Source organism: Phodopus roborovskii, unplaced genomic scaffold, assembly GCF_943737965.1.
Source record: "Phodopus roborovskii unplaced genomic scaffold, PHOROB, whole genome shotgun sequence".
NCBI classification, from domain to species: Eukaryota; Metazoa; Chordata; class Mammalia; order Rodentia; family Cricetidae; genus Phodopus; species Phodopus roborovskii.
Window position 1 is genome coordinate 1 of NW_026125952.1, and position 23,252 is coordinate 23,252.

The 23,252-nt window shown below is 37.8% G+C and overlaps 1 protein-coding gene across 1 annotated transcript; it reads right to left on the bottom strand.

The window, feature by feature from the left end:
- Positions 1-647: 647 nt before the first annotated feature.
- On the bottom strand, positions 648-1,598 carry LOC127218131 (syntaxin-3). The gene has a single exon (XM_051179141.1). It carries the CDS (start codon positions 1,596-1,598, stop codon positions 648-650), a length of 951 nt encoding a protein of 316 aa, XP_051035098.1.
- Positions 1,599-23,252: the final 21,654 nt, after the last annotated feature.

The window sequence follows — 23,252 nt, forward strand, 5'->3', positions numbered from 1 at the left end:
AACCCTTCCCAGTTAGCTCTCTCTGCCTCATAGTGGTGTCTAAAAATGTAAGCTCTCAACAACTGCTCCTGTGCCATGCCTGTCTGCCTGATGCCATGGTCCCTACAATGATGGTCATGACGTTAGCCCTCCTAAGTCATCAGTTCTGCATTGAGTTCTTTCTAACATATGTTACCTTGCCTATGGTGTTTCAATCACAGCTTAGAAAGTAAAGCAGTGTGATATACCCTATTCTTTATGTCAGCTGTTCTTTTAGAAAGGAGCACTTGTATTTTCATAAAACACCAATGAGATTCTAATAGCAGCAAACAAGAAAAGGGTGTCATCCTGGAACATAAAGCAAGCAGCTGTAAAAGAAAATGAAAGAAACACTAATTCCTGAGCAACAAGTCTGCGGAAGCAGCCAGACTTGAACAGGTTTTTTTTTTTTTTTTTTCATGTAACATATTGCACAACAATAAGGAAAAGCACACCACAATAGCCTATTTAGTGCCTGCTACGTGTGAGGAAACAGACAAGTCACATTAGGTCTGCCAGCTCAGATGTAGGCACTCATTTATTTGCAATGCTAACCTTAAGGTTATATACCAAAACAATATCTTTGTTCCTCAGCATTTGCTCATTCCTCCAGAAGTCACAGTTCCTGCTCAATGCACAGGCCCAGTGATACAGGACAAGCATGTACAGCAGGCACAAAGACCTGCCACAGTTGATACCACCATCAGAAAGCGTGATTGGCGTTTATATTTAAGAGCTTTCTTCACTGTCTCATTTGATTGTTCAATATAGTCCTGGGTGTGCAAAATATTGTACTCAATGCTATCCAGCAACTCTTGCTGTCCTGAGATGAATATTTCTACTTGGAAAAAGATGGTGTGCAATTCACTGATCTGGTATTCGAGGTCCAGCAGCTGCTGGTGACGTACTTCGGCCAGAGCCAGGCCCTGCTTAGCTTTCAAAACATCTAGATCACAACCCACAATTTGAGGAGGCACGGGGTTAGCCACAAGTTTCTCCAGATCCTCTTCCTGGAACTTCACCCCAGCTAGTTCTGCCTGTCTCAACATCTTCTCCTTCAGCCTTACCATATTCTGAGTCTCACAGGCATAGTGGTGGCTGATGATGTCATAGTAGTGACTAAGGAGAAAAGAGAGCTGGCTCTGACGGATGCGGTGCTCAGCCCGCCAGTACTTACAGTCTGTGGCCAACTCATGCTGGATGGTGCTTAGCTGAGGCTGAATGAGCTGGGCTTGGCTGGCAAAGGAGGCTTTTATGATGTTCAGTTCATTCTTCTCCTTGAACACACTCTCCTCTGTGGTGCAACACAGGACACCTTGTTGCTTCTTGTCTATTAACTGAGATAGCCCTTCTAATTCAGCCAGTGCCAGGGACAGCTCAGTTACTTCCTGTAAAAACTTTTCTATGGGGTTTGTTTCGCTCTTCTCAAAAGCATGGTTATCAAACATCAAGCTGTCATCCAATTCTGAAGGGACTCTTCCATGGTTAATGTAGTTCTTCAGTTCCTCTAATCTGTCCTTCATCTTCAACTCCAGCTGCTTGCCATATTGGTACTGCAATGACTCTGGAGAGACATGCATCCATCAGCTTTGTCTGGTGGTGTATGAAGTCAGGGACAGCTCAGTTTTGCGTCAGTGGAAGCTATTAAAATCTTTTCCTTCCCAGGCAAGCAAACAATGACAAAGCCAATAGGCCACTGAACTGTTTATTCAGTATCAAGAGTGTCAGGTGGTAAAGCACACAGGATGGACTAAATTGTATTCCAGGAACTGACCAGGCATTTGCCTGATTTGTCAATAGCTGAGGTAAGAATACACATGAACTCTGGGACCCCAGGTTAGGTGGTAACAAAGTAGACAGCTGCAGTTTGAATAGCCCCTGGAAGCATTGTTGTTGAGTTCAAGGAAGGTAACCAAGTATATACAGAACACAGGTAAAGAAATGATTGAGGAATGCTCACAAATAACTGTATATTCATTGTTTAATGTTGGGAATTAACACATGCATACAAAGAAACACACAGAGCAAGTGTTTTTGTTTTTTTGTTTTTTTGTTTTTTTTTGTTTTTTTTTTTTGATCTACTGGTATCATTCAATTAAAAAAAACAGCATGGCTGCAGGCAAAGTCTATGGCGAAATGAAAAAAGAAAGAATATAGCTTCCAGATTGAAGACTTGTTTCATTTAATAATAATCATTTTCGTCCTTTCTTAATGTATACCAGAGACTGGAGTTCATTACCTGCAACTAAAACCTGCCTGTTATCATTCTATCAGGTGCCAACCAACCCACTGCTCATTAAATCCCTTTACATAATTGAATGAAGCAAATAATGACATTCTCTATAGGATTCTCAAATATCATATATTAAAATTTAATTTTTCCTCACTCCCCTTTCTTCTCATTATCAAATCTTTGTTAAAATGTTTTTTCTAGTGCTACATAGGTGACCAAGAACGTGCAACCTAGGGTAAAACCAACTGTTCTACTTAAAAAAAAAAAGGAGCAGTAAAATTACTCCTAATGACATTCTGTTATAGGGCTCAGTGCCTTGTCCAGCCATCATCAGAGAAGGTTTCTCCTGAAGCTGATGAGAACAAGCACAGAGACCCATACCCAGACATTATGCAGAGTGAGAGAACTGGAAACACTCTGCCCGGATAGGATGTCTCCATCAAATTCCTCACCTTAGGAGTCAGGGAATCCTCCAGAAGATAAAGTAGAAAAGGTCATCTAAACATAACAGGACATACGGATTCACAGAGATGGAGGCATCATGCACAAGGCCTACATAGATCTGTACCAGATAGGTTCCTAGAGCTAAAAGGAGACATGGTCTGAAGTATTCAACTGATTATTCTTTAACAATAAAAATAGAGAGTCAGATATTGGGGTAAGAACTTGAATGATCAGAAAAGCTGTGGAGAAGCCCCAGTCAGTGGAATTGCTAGATCTTGTGGAAGGCTAATTCCCAATTTCCTGAGGAACTACCATACTGTTTTCCAAGTGGCTGCACAAGTTTGCACTCTCACCAGCAGTGGAGGAGTGTTCCCCTTTCTCCACATTCTCTCCAGCATAAACTGTCTTTGGTGTTTTTTATTTTAGCCATTCTGACAGGAGTAAGATGGTATTTCAAAGTTGTTTTGATTTGCAGTCCCCTAATGGCTAAGGTTGTTAAGCACTTTCCTAATTGTCTTTTAGTCATTTTATATTCCTCTATTGAGAATTATCTATTTAGTTCTGAACCCCACTTTTTAATAGGATTATATGGTGTTTTGTGACTAGTTTCTTGAGTTTTTTTTTTTTTTTTTTTTTTTTTTTTTGTATATTTTGTTTGGGAAATCAGCTCTCTGTCAGATGTGGTGTTGGTGAAGAACTTTTCCCAGTCTCTAGGCCGTTTTGTCTTGTTGACTGTATCCTTTGCCTTATAGAAGCTTCTCAGTTTGAGGAGGTCCCATTTATTTATTGTCGATCTCAGTGTCTATACTACTGGTGTTTTGTTCAGGAAGCGGTTTCCTGTACCATTTTGTTCAAGGATACCTCCCACTTTCTCTTCTAAGAGGTTCAGTGTTGCTGTATTTATGTTGAGGCCTTTGAACAATTTGTACTTAAGTTTTGTGCATGGTGATAGATATGAGTCTATCTGCAGTCTTCTACATGCCAGCAGTTATGCCAGCACCATTTGTTGAAGATGCTTTCTTTTTTCCATTGTATAATTTTAGCTGTTTCTTCAAAAATCAGGTGTTTGTAGGTGTGTGAGTTAATATCAGGGTTTTCAATTAGATTCCTTTGGTCTAACTGTCTATTTTTGTGCCAATACCAAGCTGTTTTCAGGACTGTAGCTCTATAATAAAGCTTGAAGTCAGGGATGGTGATGCCTCTGGAAGTTCCTTTATTGTACAGGGTTGTTTTGCCTATCCTGGGTCTTTTGTTTTTCCATATAAAGTTGAGTATTGTCCTTTCAAGGTCTGTGATTTTAATGGGGATTGCATTAAATCTGTAAATTGCTTTTGGCAAGATTGTCATTTTTATTATGTTGATCCTACCTATCCAAGAGCATGGGAAATCTTTCCATTTTCTGGTATTTTTTTTTTTAATTTCTTTCTTTAGAGACTCAAAGTTCTTATTATAGATGGCTTTCACTTGTTTGGTTAGTGTTACCACAAGTTATTTTATATTGTTTGATAAGATAAAGGCGCTGAGAAAGAAATCAAAGAAACATCGCCCTTTACAATAGCTCCCCCAAAAATCTATTTTCAACAAAATGGAAAAAAGTTTTTAAAACAAACAAAAAACATTTTTCTGGTTAATTAACAATCTATAATTTTCTATTCTTTTCTTTTTCTAAATCTAAGACAAGTTACTAGATTCATTTGACTTTTACCCTGATTTCTGTTTGACAAGATCAAGCAAACAAAAGCGTCAAAATATATGTTAAAGATTTAATTTTTGTGTATATTGTGTATATTCAGTTGTGTTCATGGAGGATAGAAGAGGAAGTCAGATCCTCTGAAGCTGGAGTGACTGACAAGTGTTCCTGAGCTACCAGACATGGGTGCTGGCACCTGAATTCCTGTCCTCTTCAGAGCAGTAAGCATTCTTAAGAGCTGAGCCATCTCTCTAGGCCCTCAAAATAGCTTTCCTGTCTTCTGTCCAGTAATTACCACCATGCTTCCTCTACTCCCTCCCTGTGCTTTCATTTACCTAACTGTGTCGTCTCTCCCTCCCCAGCTTCTGGAAGCATAAAATCCTACATTACATTCAAGCTACGGTCCCTGTCACAACTTAAATGCCCTGATTTCTAACAGCAGAAACAGAGTTCTACTAGTACCCTCATCTTAACAAGCGTTCCAAGCAGTAAAGCTCTCAGCAAAAGGCAAGTATACCAATGGACTCCTAGATTTCTGCCCAGTCTTTCATTATGGTTTTGTTTGTTTGTTTGTTTGTTTTAACAAATAGCTTGGAGAGATTCTTGTAGAATTTAAGAACTAGCAGGAGGCCAATAAGAGCTACTTTTCCTGAAGGAAATTCTCTTTACTAGCTTTCAGATTCTATGTAGACCTGTTTTGCCTAAACTGGCATAATGCCACGCAAGCAGTAAAGAGTCTGAAAAAATGAGGCTCTTGTGTCCCCCATGCAATCCTTTAATCACAGCTCTCAACATATTTTCCCTATTCCTTAATATTTGCTTTGCCTAGCTGCTCTGTCTTACATCTCAGAATTGTTGCTGGAACTTGAGAATCACTTGAGACTTGTTGAAAAAATCATATTCTATTAAATTCTCATCAATATTCTTCTTAGAGTTTTTGTTACCACTCTCTAGTGTCCAACTCTATTGCTATGTATATGTAAAGTTCTCTAAAATGCAACCACCATGTCATGTGAGTTCTAGATTGGATCATTACCTAAAATCTGACATTGCTAAAATTGAACTTGACTGTGTGATACCAAATGCTAAATCTGAGTTTTATACAGCAATGTTGATTCAGTGCTTCCACACACAGTTAATACCACAGTGTGTGAAATATCAGAGTTCTGACTAAAACTTCTTGAGATAGAGGATCACAGAGTAAACACACCTCCTGGTGTATTTAGGAGAAAACTTCTGAGAAGGGTTAATTGAGGAGAGAAGATCTACTCTTTGAGCAGGACAGTCCCATGGACTAGAGTTCCAGACTGAATGTGAAGAAGGAGGTCATTTGAACATCTGCATTCATCTCTCTGTGCTGCTTGACTGTGGACACAATGTGACAGGTGCCTCCATGCTCTAGCCTGCAGACCTTTTCTGTCCTAATAGACTGTACTAAAATAAACCTTTCGTTTAAACAGTTACCTTTGTCAAGCAACAAAAAAATGTAGCTAATGCATTTACACTATATTAACACATCCTATCTCTCTGCTACCAGAGAGGGAGGGAGGGAGTACTTCCTCAAAAGAAAAAACAGTGTATAACCAAAGATAGGGTATTGATGCTAGTCCCTTATGTACCTAATCTAGACTAGTGTCTATGTAAGGAAGACTTTATATTGTAAATATCCATAAATAATAAAAGCATAATAACAATGAACATTTTTCAGAGCACTACCATTATTCTAGAGAGATTATATAATCAATAAGCACATTTAAAGTGCATAAGCTCATGAACCTATGAAATGCAAATCAAAGCCATACTGAGATACTTCTAATTTGTCTACTATAAACAATAAAACAATATATTTTAGTGACGCTGAAGAAAAACTGCAATCATGATGCATTGTTGTTGGGAATATGAGCTAGTATGCAACTTGGGGAAAACAATTTAGAAATGTTTGTACACCCACATAAATCTTGTACATGAATGTAGATAGTGCCATTATTACTACTGATATGTATACTAGTTTCCCAAGAGAAGAGGGCATGGAAGCAGCCATTAAATATTACAATAAACTTATCTTTCATTTGCTAGGGAGAACTGGACTTACTTCCCTCCACACACATTTAGGCCTAAATGCTCTACACATATCAGGCACCTGCCAGTTCTTGGTCCCACGGTGCTACAGTGTAGCATGCTCTGCTTCCTGGGAGAGAGATAAGTAACTAGAGGTCTAAGATTGAACATTCTTCATACTACTACAGATATATTAAATATTCATGTTTAATTGCTGTTCTATTCATAGTAGTAAGAAAATAGAAGCAGCCTAATGTTCCTCAACAGATGAATGGGCAATGAATGTGGTACATATACATAATGGAATTGTATCTATTTATTTATTCAATTTATTTAATAAATTTTATGTATTAAATTTTCAGGAAAATGGATGGAATTGGACAATATTTGAATGAAATAGGGCCAAAAAGAAACACTTGCTGCATGCTCTTTGTCACACGTGTATCCTAGATTTTAGTGTTTATATTTATGTATATATGTTGGGGTATCAGTCATGGAACTGGAAAAGAGGAAAAGAGGAAGCAGGGAGAAGGGGATAGAACTGATCATTTCAATTGCTGTGATAAGACACCATTGTTAAAAGCAATTGGGGAGGAAAGGGCTTATACTGCCCTTTCACTGAAAAGAAAGTCAAGATGGGAACTCCAATGGCAGAAACCAGAAGGCAGAAGCTGATGCAGAGGCCTGGAGGACTGTTGTTTACTGGCTTGCTCCACATGGCTTGCTCAGCCTGCTTTCTGTTTTCACTATTTCCTTGCTTGCTTTTTCTTTTCTTTTCTTTTTTTTTTTTTTGAAAATAGATTTGTTTTATACACTGTATCCTAATTATAGTTTGCCCTCCCTCTACTCCTCCTAGCTCCTCCCCACAACTCCTCCAATCTTTATCCATTCCCCCTTTTGGTTTTCATTGGAAAATAAGCAAGCTTCTAAGGAATAATAATAAAATAAAATAAATACTAACACACCACAATGAGGCAAAAAAAAAAACAAAAACAAAGAAAAAGAAGCCAAGAAAAGGCACAAGAAACAGATACTAAGACAGAGACCCACTTGTTTACACACTCCAGAATCCCATAAAAACACAAAACTGAAAGCCATAATATATATGCAAAGAATCTATAGGATCAAATAAGAGAGAAAGTAAATAAATTAAAATATATAAATAAAATGTAAAAAGTAAAAAGCAAAACAAAACAAAATAAAACCCTGACACAACATTATGAGACATGACCTTCCAAAGATGAGTTCATTTCCTGTTCTCCATTAACTACTGGGTATGCAGCCTACCGTTAAGAATAGTTGCTTCCTCAGCAAGACTCCCTTCTAGGAAATTTATTTTTCATTTGCAAACAGTTACCAACTTGGAGATAGTTTCTGGATTAGGGATGGGAACGTGTGTCCAATTCTCCTGTCAGCTCTAGGACTCTATCCAGTTCAGATCCTCGTAGACCTTATCTGTGCTGCCTCAGTCTCTGTGAGTTCTTATGTGTGTCAATCCAGTTGATTTAAAGGGCCTTGTTTCCTTGGTTTCCTCCACCCACTCTGGCTTTTACACTCTTTCTGCCTCTTTTACAGTATTCCCTGATGCCTGAAGGAAGGCATTTGTTGGTGATTCAAGATCTCTCACTCTGCATTATGTCTGACTGTGAGTCTCTGTATTTGTTCCCATCTGATGTAGGATGAAGCTATGAGTATAGTAGAATGTCATTAGGAGTCATTTCATTGCTACAGTTTTTGTTTGTTTGTTTAGACCAATATTATTTGGTTTAACTCTAGGTCTTTCGGCTATCTAGTCTCAGGTTCTTGGTCACCCAAACAGCATTACATGTGGGTTACAACATCTTATGAAGTGGAACTTAAGTCGAATCATATATTGGTTGGTCTCTCCCACAAGTTTGTGCCACCATTACACTAGCATTGTCCTGCAGGTAGGACAGCACTGTAGACCAAGGGTTTTTAGATGGTTTGGTGTTTATGTTTCTCCTGTACCAAATATGCTAGCCGGTATGTAGCTATGTAGGTACCAGTTTGGCTTCTCCAGGTGGGTGTTATCTTCAGCAATGAGAACTTGCCTTCAGTTTGTGGAGAGCAACCTATTGTCTTGGCAACTGCCTGGGTTGTTTGAGGGTTCCCTTGGGACTCCTTTGGCTAACAACCCAATTAGATGTAACCCTTTCCCAATAGTGGAAGCTTCACTTGGTGACAAACGTCCAGTTGGAGCTTAATCAACCTAGGGGAAGACTATTTTTCCCAGTCTCAGCATTCCTTAGTTGTCTGTAGTTCTTTGTGTAGGGTTGAAACTTAATAGGATTTCCCATGAGGTTTGGAGGGAGGAAAGGAAAATAATAAATATTGGAACCACAATCTCAAAAACTAAAAGATTTTTTTTTTCAAAAAGCTACTATGGAAGAGTACAAAGGAGGAAAATGGCTATGGTAGGAATGGGGGGATGGTAAGGGTCAATAAAAACACATTATAAAAATGCCATAATGAAATATGATAGTTTACATCCTAATTACAAACTAAAATAAAAGCTGAAGTGTGGAAGCAATCCAAATACCCTGCAACAAAGGAAAGTATAAATAAAATAATGCAGCCACACACAAGGTAATAAATATTATTGAGTCATAAAGACAAATGAAGTAATGGGACATACTACAATGTAGAAAGACATTAAATTCATTAAATTTAATAAAAGAAGAAAGACACAAAAGGCTCCATAGTCTGAAATGAGACTGCATTTCTATGTCATGTCTAGAATAAGCAAATCCATAGACATAGCTCATCAACTCATGATTTCCTAACATTTAGAGTGGCTGAGGAGAATTGGCAAGTACTTGGTAATTAGCACACTCGTTGTATTAGGAACTTTCAAAATTGTGAGGAAGAACTTCAAACTTAAAAATATTCTGAACACTATTGTGCTATAATTTAAATTGGGAAACTATTTATTGAACTAATTGCATTGCAATAACACTGTTACTTTTTGGGGGTGTGGAAGAAATATATATATACATATACATATATATATATATTCTTATTTTACATATCAATCCCAGTTCCCTCTCCTTCCCTCCCTTCCTCTCTCCCTCCCTCCCATGGTCCCTGACCTCCCTCCCATCCCATCCCCCCCCCACTCCACAGGGAGGATGATGCCTTCCAGAAGGGATCATCAAAATCTGTCAAGTCAAGACTAACTATGCCCTCCCTCCTGCTTCTAGGCTAAGGGAGTATCCCTTCATGGGGAATGTGCTCCCAAAGTCCTTTTGTGCACCAGAAACACATCCTGGTTCCACTGTCAGAGGTCTCTTAGATTGCCCAGGCCTTCCAACTCAGACCCAGGTTCAATTGGTCCAATGCTGGTTTCCCAGCTATCAGTCTGGGGGTCCATGTGCTCCCCTTTGTTCAGGTCAGCTGTCTCTATGGGTTTCTGAAGCCTGGTCTTGACCCCTTTGCTCATCACTCCTCCCTGTCTGCAACTGTATACCAAGAGTAAGGCTCAGTGTATAGCTGTGGGTGTCTACTTCTGTTTCCATCAGCTACTAGATGAGGGTTATATGATAGTCATCAATCTCATTATCAGGGAAGGGCATTTAAGGTAGCCTTTCCATGCTGCTCAGATTGCTAGTTGGGGTCATCCTCGTAGGTCTGTGAACATTTCTCTAGGGTCAGTTTTCTCTTCAAACCTATAATGGCCCCCTCTGTTATGCTCTCTCTCTCTCTCTCTCTCTCTCTCTCTCTCTCTCTCTCTCTCTCTCTCATCTCATCTCGTTTATTTGTCCCCTGACTCAATCATCCTAAAAAGAGTGCTTACATGTTTGTCTGAAACATTTGCATTGGGGTGACTTCTATGACTCATTTTTTGCCTTATACGTATGTATTCACATGCCTCAACTAATACCCTGTCTTTAGTGATTATAGTTAAAGCTATCAGCCCAGCCCTATTGAGCAGTATTTTTAAGCAAGCCCAGATAACAAGAGAATGACACAAGAGAAGGAGGGGAGGAAGAGGATAAGAGGAAAATACCAAATGCACAGTCTTAATAATTCTAGAACTGAACTCTGGAAATTTTATGTTGAATCCAAAACTAAGCTGATTTTGATGATAAACACTTAAAACCCTAGCACTTAGGTTACAGAATTATGAGTTGGAGGTTAGTTTAACTACATAACGAATTCCTTGTTAGCCTGGGCTACTGGACAAATGAATGGGTATAGGCACAACTATCTGTGACCTCTATTTTAATTCTTAGAAGTCTGAAATTTTTATTTATAACAATTAAAATGTAAGTTTGCTTCATTTCCCCTTAAAAACATATATTATCTAGGTGTGGGATTTTATGCCTATACTCTCAGTACTTGAGAGGCCAACGTAATGAATTACATCAAGTTAGAAGACATAAGTTTCAGTCTACCCAGGGTTACAAAGCAAGACTGTCTGAAAACAGAACAATACGACACATATAGTGGCATACACCTTTTTTGTTTTTGTTGTAGTTTTGATTTGTTTCTTGAGCCAGGGCTTCTCTGTGTATCCCTGACTGTCCTGGAAGTAGACCAGGCTGCTTCCAAGCTCAGAGATCCAGTTGACTCTGCCTCTGAGTGCTGGGATTGAAGATGCATGCCACCACCATAGGACAGCAGCACATGACTTTCTTTAATCAAGCACTCAGGAGACAGAGGCAAGCAGATCTCTGAGTTTGAGATTAGCCTGGTCTACACAGTGAGTTCCAGGCCAGTTGGAGTTACAAATGAAACCCTGCCAAAAAAACAAAAAAACAAAAAACAAAACAACAACAACATAAAAACCAAAAGCCAAAACCAAAACAAAACAAAAAAACAAAAAACAAGCATTTCATGGAGCTAGATGTTTCAGAATTGTAAATATAGCTATAAAACTAGATTTTTTCAATATCTTCCATTAAGATACTGTAAAGTAACTCTAAAGTAAAATAGAATATCTTATAAACACAAAATCTCAAGATAAAGTCTTATTTTTTTGTTTAGTTGTTAGCATATTGGTATTTGAAAACTGAATAATATCTTTTTCTCCCAAACGTTCTATATCTCTGTAAGAAATACTTTCATATGTATTTATTTAAGTAATTTGTGAATATTGTGTAACATTAAGCTAATCGTTTGAGAACATGGCTCAGTCATATGGGGTGTGAAGTGGGAAAAAAATTCATCTGCTACTACAAATTCATAAGCATATTGGATCCCCTTCTAATTTCACTCATCCTCTAACTCAAGTCTAAAGAATCATGAGTTCCATCCATAATTTGTAAGATCAAATGGGCAAAGTCTAAGACCATCTACAGAAGAAAATGTATAATAAATTGGCTTAAAGTCATTTTGCCAAAATTTGTTTTCATCCTTATTTAGTAAGAACTTACCTCTTCTTGTTTTTAGGGTCATACTTTCCACCTATTTTAATCTGTAGTGTAAATAAGTTCACATACGTGGTTAGGACCCCAAAAAAAAAAAAAAAAAAAACTAGACCAAGTTTGCAGCCCTCCCCTCTCCTTGCAAATAGGATCATAGTATGCTAAAAAGAATGAAACCAGTCAGCTGCCATGTCAAGGACAGCCTGCACTTTTCATTTCTCACCCTAAGTGCTTTCCCTGCAGCAAACAAAGGGAGTGTTCCTTTTTAGTATCTCTGTTTGCCTGCTAGCAAATCATTATTAAGGTCGCTTGAATGTCTGAATGTTTGTTCTTGAAAGTCTTCTGTGAAAATGGCTCACAGCATTTGTATTTTTTAAAAAAAAAAAAAAAGAGATGTTGAAAACTCACAAGAAACTGCCTCTTTGTGTTTTTCCGTTGTTTTCTCTACAGTACTATGAAATGTAATTTATTGGTTTGCTCCTGGGAAAGTACATCTGTAGAGCTCAGCTGTTCATAGCCATTGTGAAGTCGATCATAGCAACACAGGGAGTAAAAACAAAGATAAAACGGGAGATGGGCTGATGTGATGGCTAGTTTTAATTATCAACTTGACACAATATAGAATCACCTGGAAAAAAGAGTCTCAATGAGGGATTGTCTAGATCCTGTTGGCCTGTAGCCATGTCTGTGGGGAATTGTCTTTATTTTGTTAATAGATGTGAGAAGAACCAGCCCACTGTGGGTTTGGATCCTGGACTGTATAGAAACAGGAAAAAAAAGCAAGCCTAGTGCTAAGGATGTATGCATTTCTCTGCTCTGACCATGGATGTGATGTGATCAGCTGTAAATTCCAGCCACCTCATAGTATGATGGACACAAATTGAGAATTAGAAAACCAAAATAAAGCCTCTCTCCCCTAAGCTGTTTTGTCAGAATATTTTTGTCATGGAGGTTGAAAATGAAAGTAGGACAGCTGACAAGTCCCACCATCAAAAAACAAACAAGCAAACAAACCAGTTAGAAACCAGGTGTGGTGGCGCATGCTTTAATCTTAACACTCCAGACCAGGTCTACATTGTGAGCTCCAAGATAACAAGACCTACATAGAGAAACCCTGTCTAAAAGAAAAGTGCTCTCACCTCTTCAAAACTACACACCATGATTCTAAAGATATTAAAGAAACAGTCAGAGAAAATTTAGTTGAGCTGATAGCTTCCTACCTTCCAGATAGTTTTCATAGTGCCAGAAGGCTCCTGTGGGAGATCCTGTTGGCCTGTAGCCATGTCTGTGGGGAATTGTCTTTATTTTGTTAATAGTTGTGAGAAGAACCAGCCCACTGTGGGTTTGGATCCTGGACTGTATAGAAACAGGAAAAAAAAAGCAAGCCTAGTGCTAAGGATGTATGCATTTCTCTGCTCTGACCATGGATGTGATGTGATCAGCTGTAAATTCCAGCCACCTCAAGTCCTCTAGTATGATGGACACAAATTGAGAATTAGAAAACTAAAATAAAGCCTCTCTCCCCTAAGCTGTTTTGTCAGAATCAGTAGTCTTACCTAGCTATGAACCCTATAAAATACGATACCTGCCAGACAAACCACTCTCTGCCTGGATGGGAGGCACACTCCAGTGGAAGGAATCCATATTGGATAGTGAGATTGTGCTCAAGAGTTCACATCCAGGTTGGGGTCATTGGCCCCAGCAGAAAATGTAAGTCTGTTGTTCAGTTGAACTGGACATATCATTAAATAACTTTCTAAAAATGTATGTTTATACCCATAGATAATTACCAATCTCAGGCTGAATGAACTGCAGTATACTGTCACCCGGTCAAATAATATTAGGGTATTCTTAACTAGCTACTAATGCATCACAACAATCTTATACCAACATTCTGTTTTCCATATATTCTGTACAATTTATTTTACATGTGAGTTTCCTTTATCTTCATTTGAAACTTGTTTGTTATCCTGATAATTTGTTAATGAGCTAAACATATCTTGGATATATACTGCATATTTTTAAGTGGGCCATGGCTTTAGTTCTTGAAAAACATGTTTTCAAATTGTTGCTTCTATCTTGACTCCACAACTCTCCATTACATAACCTTTGCAGTCTCATTGGTAGATTCTGTTAATGCAAATCACCACTGGACTCTAACATAATGTCCTAGACAAAATCGCTGGCTCTAAACTCAGCGACACTACTTAGTGATTCTCAAACATACCATATCTTTTCACCCTTTTCGGCTTATGCTGTTTCTGCTATCTGGAATATTTATTATTCTCTATCTTCACTTTATCTTTTTAGCCAAAGTTTAAAGTACATACACTGTCTTAATTCCATTGAAAAAGAGTGTCTCTTTCTTTTACAATCTCTTTCTCTTGGAGCGTCATTGCTTATGCCTTTAAATGAGACACTGACGTCAGTCAGCTTTATGTTAAGATAGTTTATGTGACTGTTTCCATTTCACTATATCTAAAGCTCTTTCTTCTCAGGGATGGTATGTTGGCTAATTTTGCAGCTTCCATAAGACTTAATGCAATGACTTGCTCATAGAAGATAGTGAAGGTTTGATGGAATCAATAGAAAGGCATGCTGCTAGTGTGATGGTTAATATTTATCATCAACTTGACAAGATTTGGTTTCACAAAGAGAAAAACTTTGGGGCATGTCTGTGAGGCGTTATCTAGGTTAGGTTTGCTGTTGGCTTCACTGCTCTGTGTGCTACAAAAGAAAAAAGCAAAATGAAAGCTCTAAATCATTATCCTCTGCTCTCTGTTTCCTGAGTGTGGATGCTATGTGATCAGCTGCATCTCAATCCCGAGGCTATACTTTCCTTTCTTAAAGTATTCTGTTAGGTATTTGGTCATAACAATGAGACAAGTAACTTTTAAAATCTAACATAGTTACACTTACTTTAAATACAAAATAACCAATGGTGCTTTTATAGAAAGACAATAGACTACTATTCATCCAAGAAACTATCTAAACTTTACATTGAGATCTAAGTCTGTTCTGAATCTGGGGATGGTGGACACGTCTAAAGATGGTAATAAACTTATTTGAAACTATCATTAGAATTTTTGTGCTAAAACAAAAAGTGAGATACTTTCCTGAACAATAACTGTAAATTATGAAATATAAGAAGAATAAACAACATGTTGGCAACCTTGAAAATACAGCCAAGTTCAACTAGATTACCCAGTAAGTAAAGGAACTAGATTCATAAGCATGGAGAGATGAGTTCAAGCTCCAGAAACCATGAAAGGGGAACAAGAGGATCAACTACACAAAGTTGTCCCCTGACTTTCATGGGAGTGCCATGGAAGTAGGGGAAGCTACACACACATAGTCAACACACAAAACAACAACAATAATAGAAAGAAAGAAAAATACCAGATCTAAAGGAAAATATAAATCATGAGAAAAAATTAATATCAGTAACTTAAATCATTGGGGTTTATGGATAATATAAACTACTTCTTTATTTTGTCATTTAAAAATACTATATGGAACTATAACCAAGGTATACAAAGGTAAATTCTGTATAGTTCCCAGACATAGCTATGTACTTAGCAGATTCAACAAATAAATATGATGAATGGACATTTCAGTAATATACAGCATGCTCTATCTATATGCACATCTATGCTAAATGAACAGGTTCATAATTTCTAAGTACATGAAATTCAATGGGAAAAAAATCTATGATGTTTGGTGGTTTCCATGTGGCCTCTTTGGCCAATGATTCAACTTGATGTAACCCATTCCTGGCACTGGAGGTTTTACTTGTTGGTATAAGATGTCTAGTTGGGCGTCATTGCTTTCCTTTTATTTGGTGGGTGAGTGTGGAGGTGAATGAGTGAGCATGAGCAGTTGTATGCACCACACCACTCTTATAGAGGTCAGATGAAAACTTTTGGGAGTCAGTTGGCTCTCTCCTTTTACAATATGGGTTCAGGGAATTGAACTCAAGTTGTCAGACTTGGCAACAGGAACTTTACATGTTGAGCTATCTCTCTAGTACAAGAAAGTTTTGTGTGTGTGTGTGTGTGTGTGTGTGTGTGTGTGTGTGTGTGTGTGATCACATACTAAAGCTGGTCTCATTACATTTGACCTGAATATTTAGATTGGTTCAGAACAACAACAACAACAACAAAAAACATAGATTTTTAAAGTTTGCTTGAAATTTGTTTTAAGGTGTCCCAAATTCTACTTTAAAATATTTATTGTAGTTAAATGCATTGAAAATGGAATGTACCACTCAAATCATTTTAAGCATAAATTTTAGGATTAAGTTCCTTCTATGTACTTCACAGATATGCAGTCATGTAATATATATACTTTACATCTGTATTTTTTCATTGATTCATTGTCAATGTAGAAAATATACATTAGAGTTTACCATTTTAACCAACTTTAATCCCCTAATTCAAAGGTATTGAGTATATTCACAATGTTGTGCAACCATCAATATTGACCATTTTCAGATTTTTCCTGTCATTCCCAAACAGAAACTCTGTACCCATTAAACAGTAAGTCTTCCATATAGCCCCTTAAGCACCAGGTAACCACTACTAAACTTTCTGTCTTCAGTAGTTTTCTTATCATATATATGTCATAAACAGTATGATACATATTATTTATCCTTTTATAGACAGTATGATACATATTATTTATCCTTTTGTGTTTATTTCACTTAACACCATGTTTTTAAAGGTTTTTAAATGCATTTTTAATCCTGAATGTGTGTGTTTGTGTATGTGTGTATGTGTGTGTGTGATGTTCTGAAGGTTGGAGGAAGTTGCTAGATTTTGCCATGACAGGGTGGTCTTTTGTGGCTAGCTACTGTGCTGTTTGGAACACAAAAGGTTCAGGGCTTTCTCAACTGTGTCTGTTTTTTGACAGCACAGGGCTCATATTGATTTCAAAACTGTCATATGATACACCATGCTTTTTAGGGGATTGATAAGGACTCTAAATCTCCAAATTCATTATAAAAGAGATTCCATGATATACTACATAGAAAAAGAGATGGAACTAACTGTAAGTTTTTAGTGTGTTATTTTGATTTCTTTTTCTAGTAACTCCCAAAATTACCTCTTAACCTGAAGTGAGCATAAATTTAGTAAAAAATGAAACTTGGTAGTTATTTATTGACCCTTGCCTCCTCCTTTTCTTGGGAGTCCACTACTAATTTGATCATATAAACTTCATTATTGCATTTCCATCAGTTAAACTTAACTGTGTTCCAAACATAATACCTCATACAATCTTAAGGAACATGAATTGATCCAAAGAAAAGTGAAGCCATTTTATATTAAAATAAAATGTCAATCACACCTTTCAGCTCCATTCACATGTTCATGTTATCTATCTTCCTGCCATCAATTGTGATGTTTCAAATCTGTGACTAAAATTGGAAAATATAAGGTACTGAAATAGTACAAATTGCTTTTGTTTGTTGAAACAGAATATTAAAAACTTAAACATTTTCTTCTGTTTGGAAGAATTCTCAGACTATATGACAGGAGAATGTGGACACATAAGAAATTAATAGATGTAATGATTACTCTGCCTTTAAATTCTTTGCTTTTCAAAGAAAAGAACACTTATTTTAGTCACAGATTTGAAACATCACAAAAGCAGATCCTGAATGAATGGAAAACATACACTCATGTCTAGAAAGTTTTTTTGTTTTTTGTTTATTTTTTTGTAAAGACCAAACTTTAGAAGGAAGAAGAGTGCTTTCAAAAATACCATTCTATAAACAAAAACCATATGTAGTCTTCAAAGCATATCAAACTCTAAGTTCATTCCATTTCTATCTTGACACATGATTATAACAATGTTCATACTGTTATATCTTGATGTTTCTTCTCAGGTGTGACATTACTTTGTACTATGTTGAGGTGTCCCAAGTGAAATGGCTTCACATATACTACGGAAGGAAAGCAAAATCTAGACTGTTGGGTCCAGAAAGCCTAACATGATCAAATTGATATCCTTTCTCAAGAGCAGAGTATGGTGGTGCCTGCTTATAGTACCAACTACTGTAGAGGCCAAGTCAGGAGTTAAAGGTCAGGAGCAAGAGAAAAGTCAGAGCAACATAGCACAATCCAATTTAAAAAATATTTATCCTTACCCATGGTTGGTTACCTACTATCTCTGAGCTAGGTTTAGAAGCAAACATCTTAGGCATAGCAGGCAAATTATTCTATGTATGGATTTTTTTTTGAGAAAATGCAGTGAGGGCAGATGCTAAATTGTTGAAGAAAGATGTATATGCTAGCCCATGAACATTATTATGTTCTGAATAATTGGTTTCCTTACTCCACAAAGGTATAAATCAGTATAAATTATGCAATATTTGTCCCACTGCCACAGAGAAAGATATTTATTGTTACTTTGAAGAAAGTCATGACATTGCTGAATGATGGAAGAAGAAGAAATGCCATCTAGTGAGAAAACAATATGCCAAAATGAAAGGCAAAGAAGAAGCATAAAGAAAATTTCTTGTTGACTTCCTGTTCTATTCCCCAGACACCTATTCCACTCCAATCCACATGCACTAAAATTAACGTTTTTCTTCTCTAAGGCAGGTTATAGAAAGTAGAAACCTCTTTCCCTAAAAGAAAGCCATAACACCTCAAAACTAGTATTGTAGTTTTTCTTTTATGTTTTTGTCTTAGAGCTAGCCATAAAGACATTCTCTGACCTATTTTGAGTGACAGCAATTAGACCCCTATTCCAGAGAATCCTGCCATATATCTTGGAGGAAGAAATGTTACATCCAGGAGTCATTAAATATCTAGATGGGCCTTGCTACCTCAATCTGTTTCTAGAAAAAAAAAAACAAAACATTTTTATCTGACTATATCCACAAGGCTGCCATATTTTATCATACTCAAACATAAAAATGGATAGTTCATACTGGGTCTCAGGATTTTCAATGAGAAGGGTCATATTTGCATAAAACTGTGACCTAATAAACTTGTTATGCTTTTCTCTTGATTATCATTTGTTGCAGGAAATTCAGACATAACTGTTTTGGATGCTCAGGAAATGGGTCATCTTTTTCTTTTTCTTTTTTTTTTTTTTTTTTTTTTTTTTTTTTTTTGCTTCTAGAAAAGCAGATTCTCAAACCAATAGTGGAAAAATAAATAGAATATATTCTTGTTACCAGTATCTCTCTCTGGCCTTGATCCCGTACTCCTGAGTCTCTCTGGCCTTGCTCCCGTACTCCTGAGTCTGGAGAAGGAGTGGGAAGATGACTTAGTTGGTAAAGTGTTGGCTGTGCTAGCATGAAAACCTACGTTAGGATCACATTCACATAAAAACTGGGTGCGGTAGCCTACTTCTGTAATTCCAGCCCTGCGGGAGGAGGAAGAGATTGGGGACTCTGAAAACTTTCTCACCAGCCAATCTAGTTACTGTGCTCTGGTTTCAGAGGAGACCCCTTCTCAAAAACTAATGTGGAGAAAGGAAGATATCTGACATGCATGGAGGGGCTTGGGGATTCAGACAAGGGACAAAGTGTAACAGAGAAGACAGGCAGAATTCAGTACAGAGTGAAGTGTGGAATTGGTTGGATGCAGATGAAGGCCAAGGAGACCATTATGTTGATTTACATTTTAGGCAGGTTTTCTGTTATTTTTCAAATCTCTGGAACAGACAGCTTTTGGGGGGAGGGGTGAGTATTATTTTACCCAGGTAATTGCCAGGCCTGTTTAAATCAACTGTTCCACAAGGGGTAAATGTATATCTTTGTTCTTTATCGGAACGTTTCCTGCTATCTTACAAGGTTCAGGACTCCCGGAACCAGGTTTAATTTCAACTAATGATCTTCTGGGAAGTTCAGGATGTCACTTCTCCTCCCAGGATGAGAAGCATGACTCATGAGGCATTCTTCTACCCAGTAATTAGAGTCCCTGACTTCCAATACTTTGTTTTACCTGGTGTTGATTATGAAGGAGGGGTCCAGACCTAATGTCCTCTAATTCTGCTAATATCTAACTAGCTGCATAACTCTAGTTCACTCCCATTTCTCTTCAATCTTGATAGAAGAGATCCAAGAACACTAAGAGAAATTTAAGCAGGGGAGGTATTCACCTTAGTAAGAGCAATGGAGCAGGCAAACAAAGATCAGTGCTGATTACTGATTAACAAGGCCAGCCAGCAACCGGATTTTGCAGAAGATATTGAGACAAACACGTGCCTGTGGAAAACAACTGGTTGGAAAACAAGTTCAAAGGGAACTCTGAGAACTTTCAAAGTGTGAAGATAATCTTCTGAGCAACCCTAGCACAATCATGGAACAACATGAAATCCAGAGCTGCGTAAAAGAGGCTTAAGAGGATCTAAGAAAACAAAAAGTTTCAGGCTGGACCAGACAGGCATTGTTCTCTTAATCTCACAAGCTTGGGTTCCCACCAGATCTATAGTAAGGAAAATCTGGAAACATGTTTCAAAACTCCACCCAATATCTTTGTAGCCCTTACCTCTTAATTATAGCATGAAGACTTTAGTTAGAAAATAATGCATGTAATTGTCATGCAAGATAATTCTAAGGTGTCAGTAGAATTATTTTATCATTTACTTAAAATTCTAAATCTAGGAAGTCCTTCAGGTAGTTTTATAGAGAGACATCTGGGATAGGTGCCTCCTGCCTCATTGTATAAGGTTAAACCAGATGGTAGCCAGACAGGACCAGAGCGACTAACCTCAACATTATAGCTTTCAGGTTAGGCTAACTTTTTGTCAGGTCAGTTGTACTCCAGGTTAGCCTGGTTCTTTTCTTCCTACAGTAAGCATCCAGTTTATAAATTTTCTTTGTGTACTGCTTTTTTAAAGTCTCCCTTTCCATTCAAAACCTGCTGTTGGAAAGCAATAATACTTTGATAATGCAGTGTTCTTCAGGTAGAGTCTTCTCTTTCTAGCACATGCTTCCCACACAAATGAATATGCAATACCCCATTGCTTTCTTCTCCTACTTTCATCTCATTAGTCAATTCATTGTAGTTCTTGCAATCCCTTATGCATCTGCTTGTATGGAACCCCTTTTAGCCACCTAGCAAGTGCTTGTCACAAAATGCAAGCTTGATAACTTAGATTCCCTTAATTTTCCTTCTCTGTTTTATTGTTTTTAAAAATATTTTCTATTTCTTGAAACTAAAACATCATTCCCTGCTTCCATAAGTTGCTGGAGGCCACAGAGGAGGGGAGGGGCAAAGAAGAACTTTGAGAGGCAGAGGGGTCTAGGACACCAGGCGAACACAGCCTACACAACCAATAAAGAAAGGCTCACAGGGGCTCACAGAGACCGAAGAGGCAATCATGGAGTCTGAATGGGTCTATGCACATACCTTATTTTTGATAGCTTAGTTTTGCAGGGGCACTCCTGACAGTGTGAGTGTGAGTGTCCCTGACTCTTCTGCCTGCTGTTGCAACACTTTTCTTCCAACTGAGTTGCCTTGCCCAGAAATGAGTGAGGGTTTGTGTCTACTATTATTGCATCTTGTTGTGTCAAGTTTGGTTGATGTCCCTGGAAGCCCTGCTCTTCTCTGGGGAGACAGGGTTGGGGAAGAGAGGAGGTGGGGGGAGGAGGAGTGGGGAGACGGAAAGCTGCAGTCTGCATGTTAGTATGAGAGAAGAATAAATAAAATGTTATTTGCTTTCCTCTTTCCCTTTGTTCTTTCTAGTTTAGTGGTTCTCAACCTGTGAGTTGAAACCCTTTGAGGTTCAAACAACCTTTCACAGGGATAGCATATCAGATATCCTATGTACCAGATATGTTATGATTCATAGTAGTAGCAAAGATACAGATATAAAGTAACGACAAAAGTAATTTTATGGTTGGGGTCAACACAACATGCAGAACTGTATTAAAAGGTTGCAGCATTAGAAAGGTTGAGAATCGGTGCTCTAGTCCCTTGTACTCCTTTGCTTCCTCTCTCGAATTCATGTCCTCTTTTTCTTTGTTCATGATAGATAGACAGACAGACAGATAGATTCATAGAAATATAATCTTCTGCTTAGTATAATGTTATTTGTACATATATGATTTCAGGGATGACCTCTTGGTACTTGATAACAAATAAAGAGACTCTTCTCTCGAGAATAGTATTTTCTTTGGCTTTCGACATTCCTTAGTTGCCTGTAGTTCTTTGTCTAGGATTGACACCATGAAATTTTCCTTTGCATGTTAGCATGTCTGTTGGTGTCAAGCATTGTATCCTTCCTTCCCTTAACATCCCTAAAATCCAATTCTTGCCTTTCCTTCCCATCCAATTTTGTGTCCTTTTAATTTTCTTTCCCATCAAAGCCAATTTGAACTTTTTTCAGGGGAGACCTTCATTCCAAACAGTCATTGTATTCTGTGATTGGTCTGGCTTGGACTTGCACAGGTATTGTCTCTTCTGTCACAACCTCTGTGAATTTATACACACAGCTGCCCTGCTGTACTCAAGTTTCCCTGCAGTCATTCATCATTTCTAGAGCTTTCAATCTCCCCGTCCACAGTGATTCATGAGCCCTGGAGGAAAGGGTAGAATATGTATATTCCACTTAGGGCTGAACATTCTTGTTCTCTGCATCTTGGCCAGTTCTGGGTCTTAGAAGCTTCTCAAATAAGGGTTGAAAGGATCACTTAATCTACAAATATAATGATAAGTAGTCAGAAGTTGGTTTACTATTGTGTCTATTTAGCAGTGTGATGGTAGCCCATGGGGACTATGACTTGATCATTCATATGTTCCTGATCAAATATTAGTATCAGGTATGGGGCTGATCTTGTGGAGTAGGCCTTAAACACTATCAGGAAGTTCTTAGTTACTCCCACAACATTCATAGTTCATAGGAGTGAAATCTAGTGCAGCCATTATAGGAATCAGTGTGGAAGTTTTTCCAAAAACTGAAAATAGATCTACCACAGGTATTCACTACTTTTCTACTGCTGTGATAAACCTCCATGACCAAGCCTATCCCTAAGAACCTACTTTCCCAGGACCACACCTCTTAAGCCTTCTCACATATGAAACTTTAAAATGGTTGTTCATATCCTCTCCATCACTTTATCTCAACCCTGTGACATGCCCTAAGGACAGGAAATGTGAGGCATAAGCAGAAGCAGGCAAATGAGAAAAAGTTTTCTGGGCAATTTTAATGCACATGCCCTGACACAATGACTGTTGTATATAATCATTTCCTGTTACAAAACTGCACTGCTTCCAGAGTACAACCACTGTCTCTAAAGCAGCTTTGTAAACAACTCTATCTACTTAGAATCTCAGGTGAAATGGGTAGATAGTGTAGGCACCACTACCACTTCTGGAATGGAACTGACTAAATAGACTTGAGGAAGCAGCAATGGGTTTGGGCTGGAGGATTATGCACTTGACATTTATTTGCCTTAAATAAT

Bases quoted from the DNA above. Each gene is read 5' to 3' on its own strand.
- LOC127218131 (XM_051179141.1), bottom strand. From the start codon at position 1,598: ATGCATGTCTCTCCAGAGTCATTGCAGTACCAATATGGCAAGCAGCTG.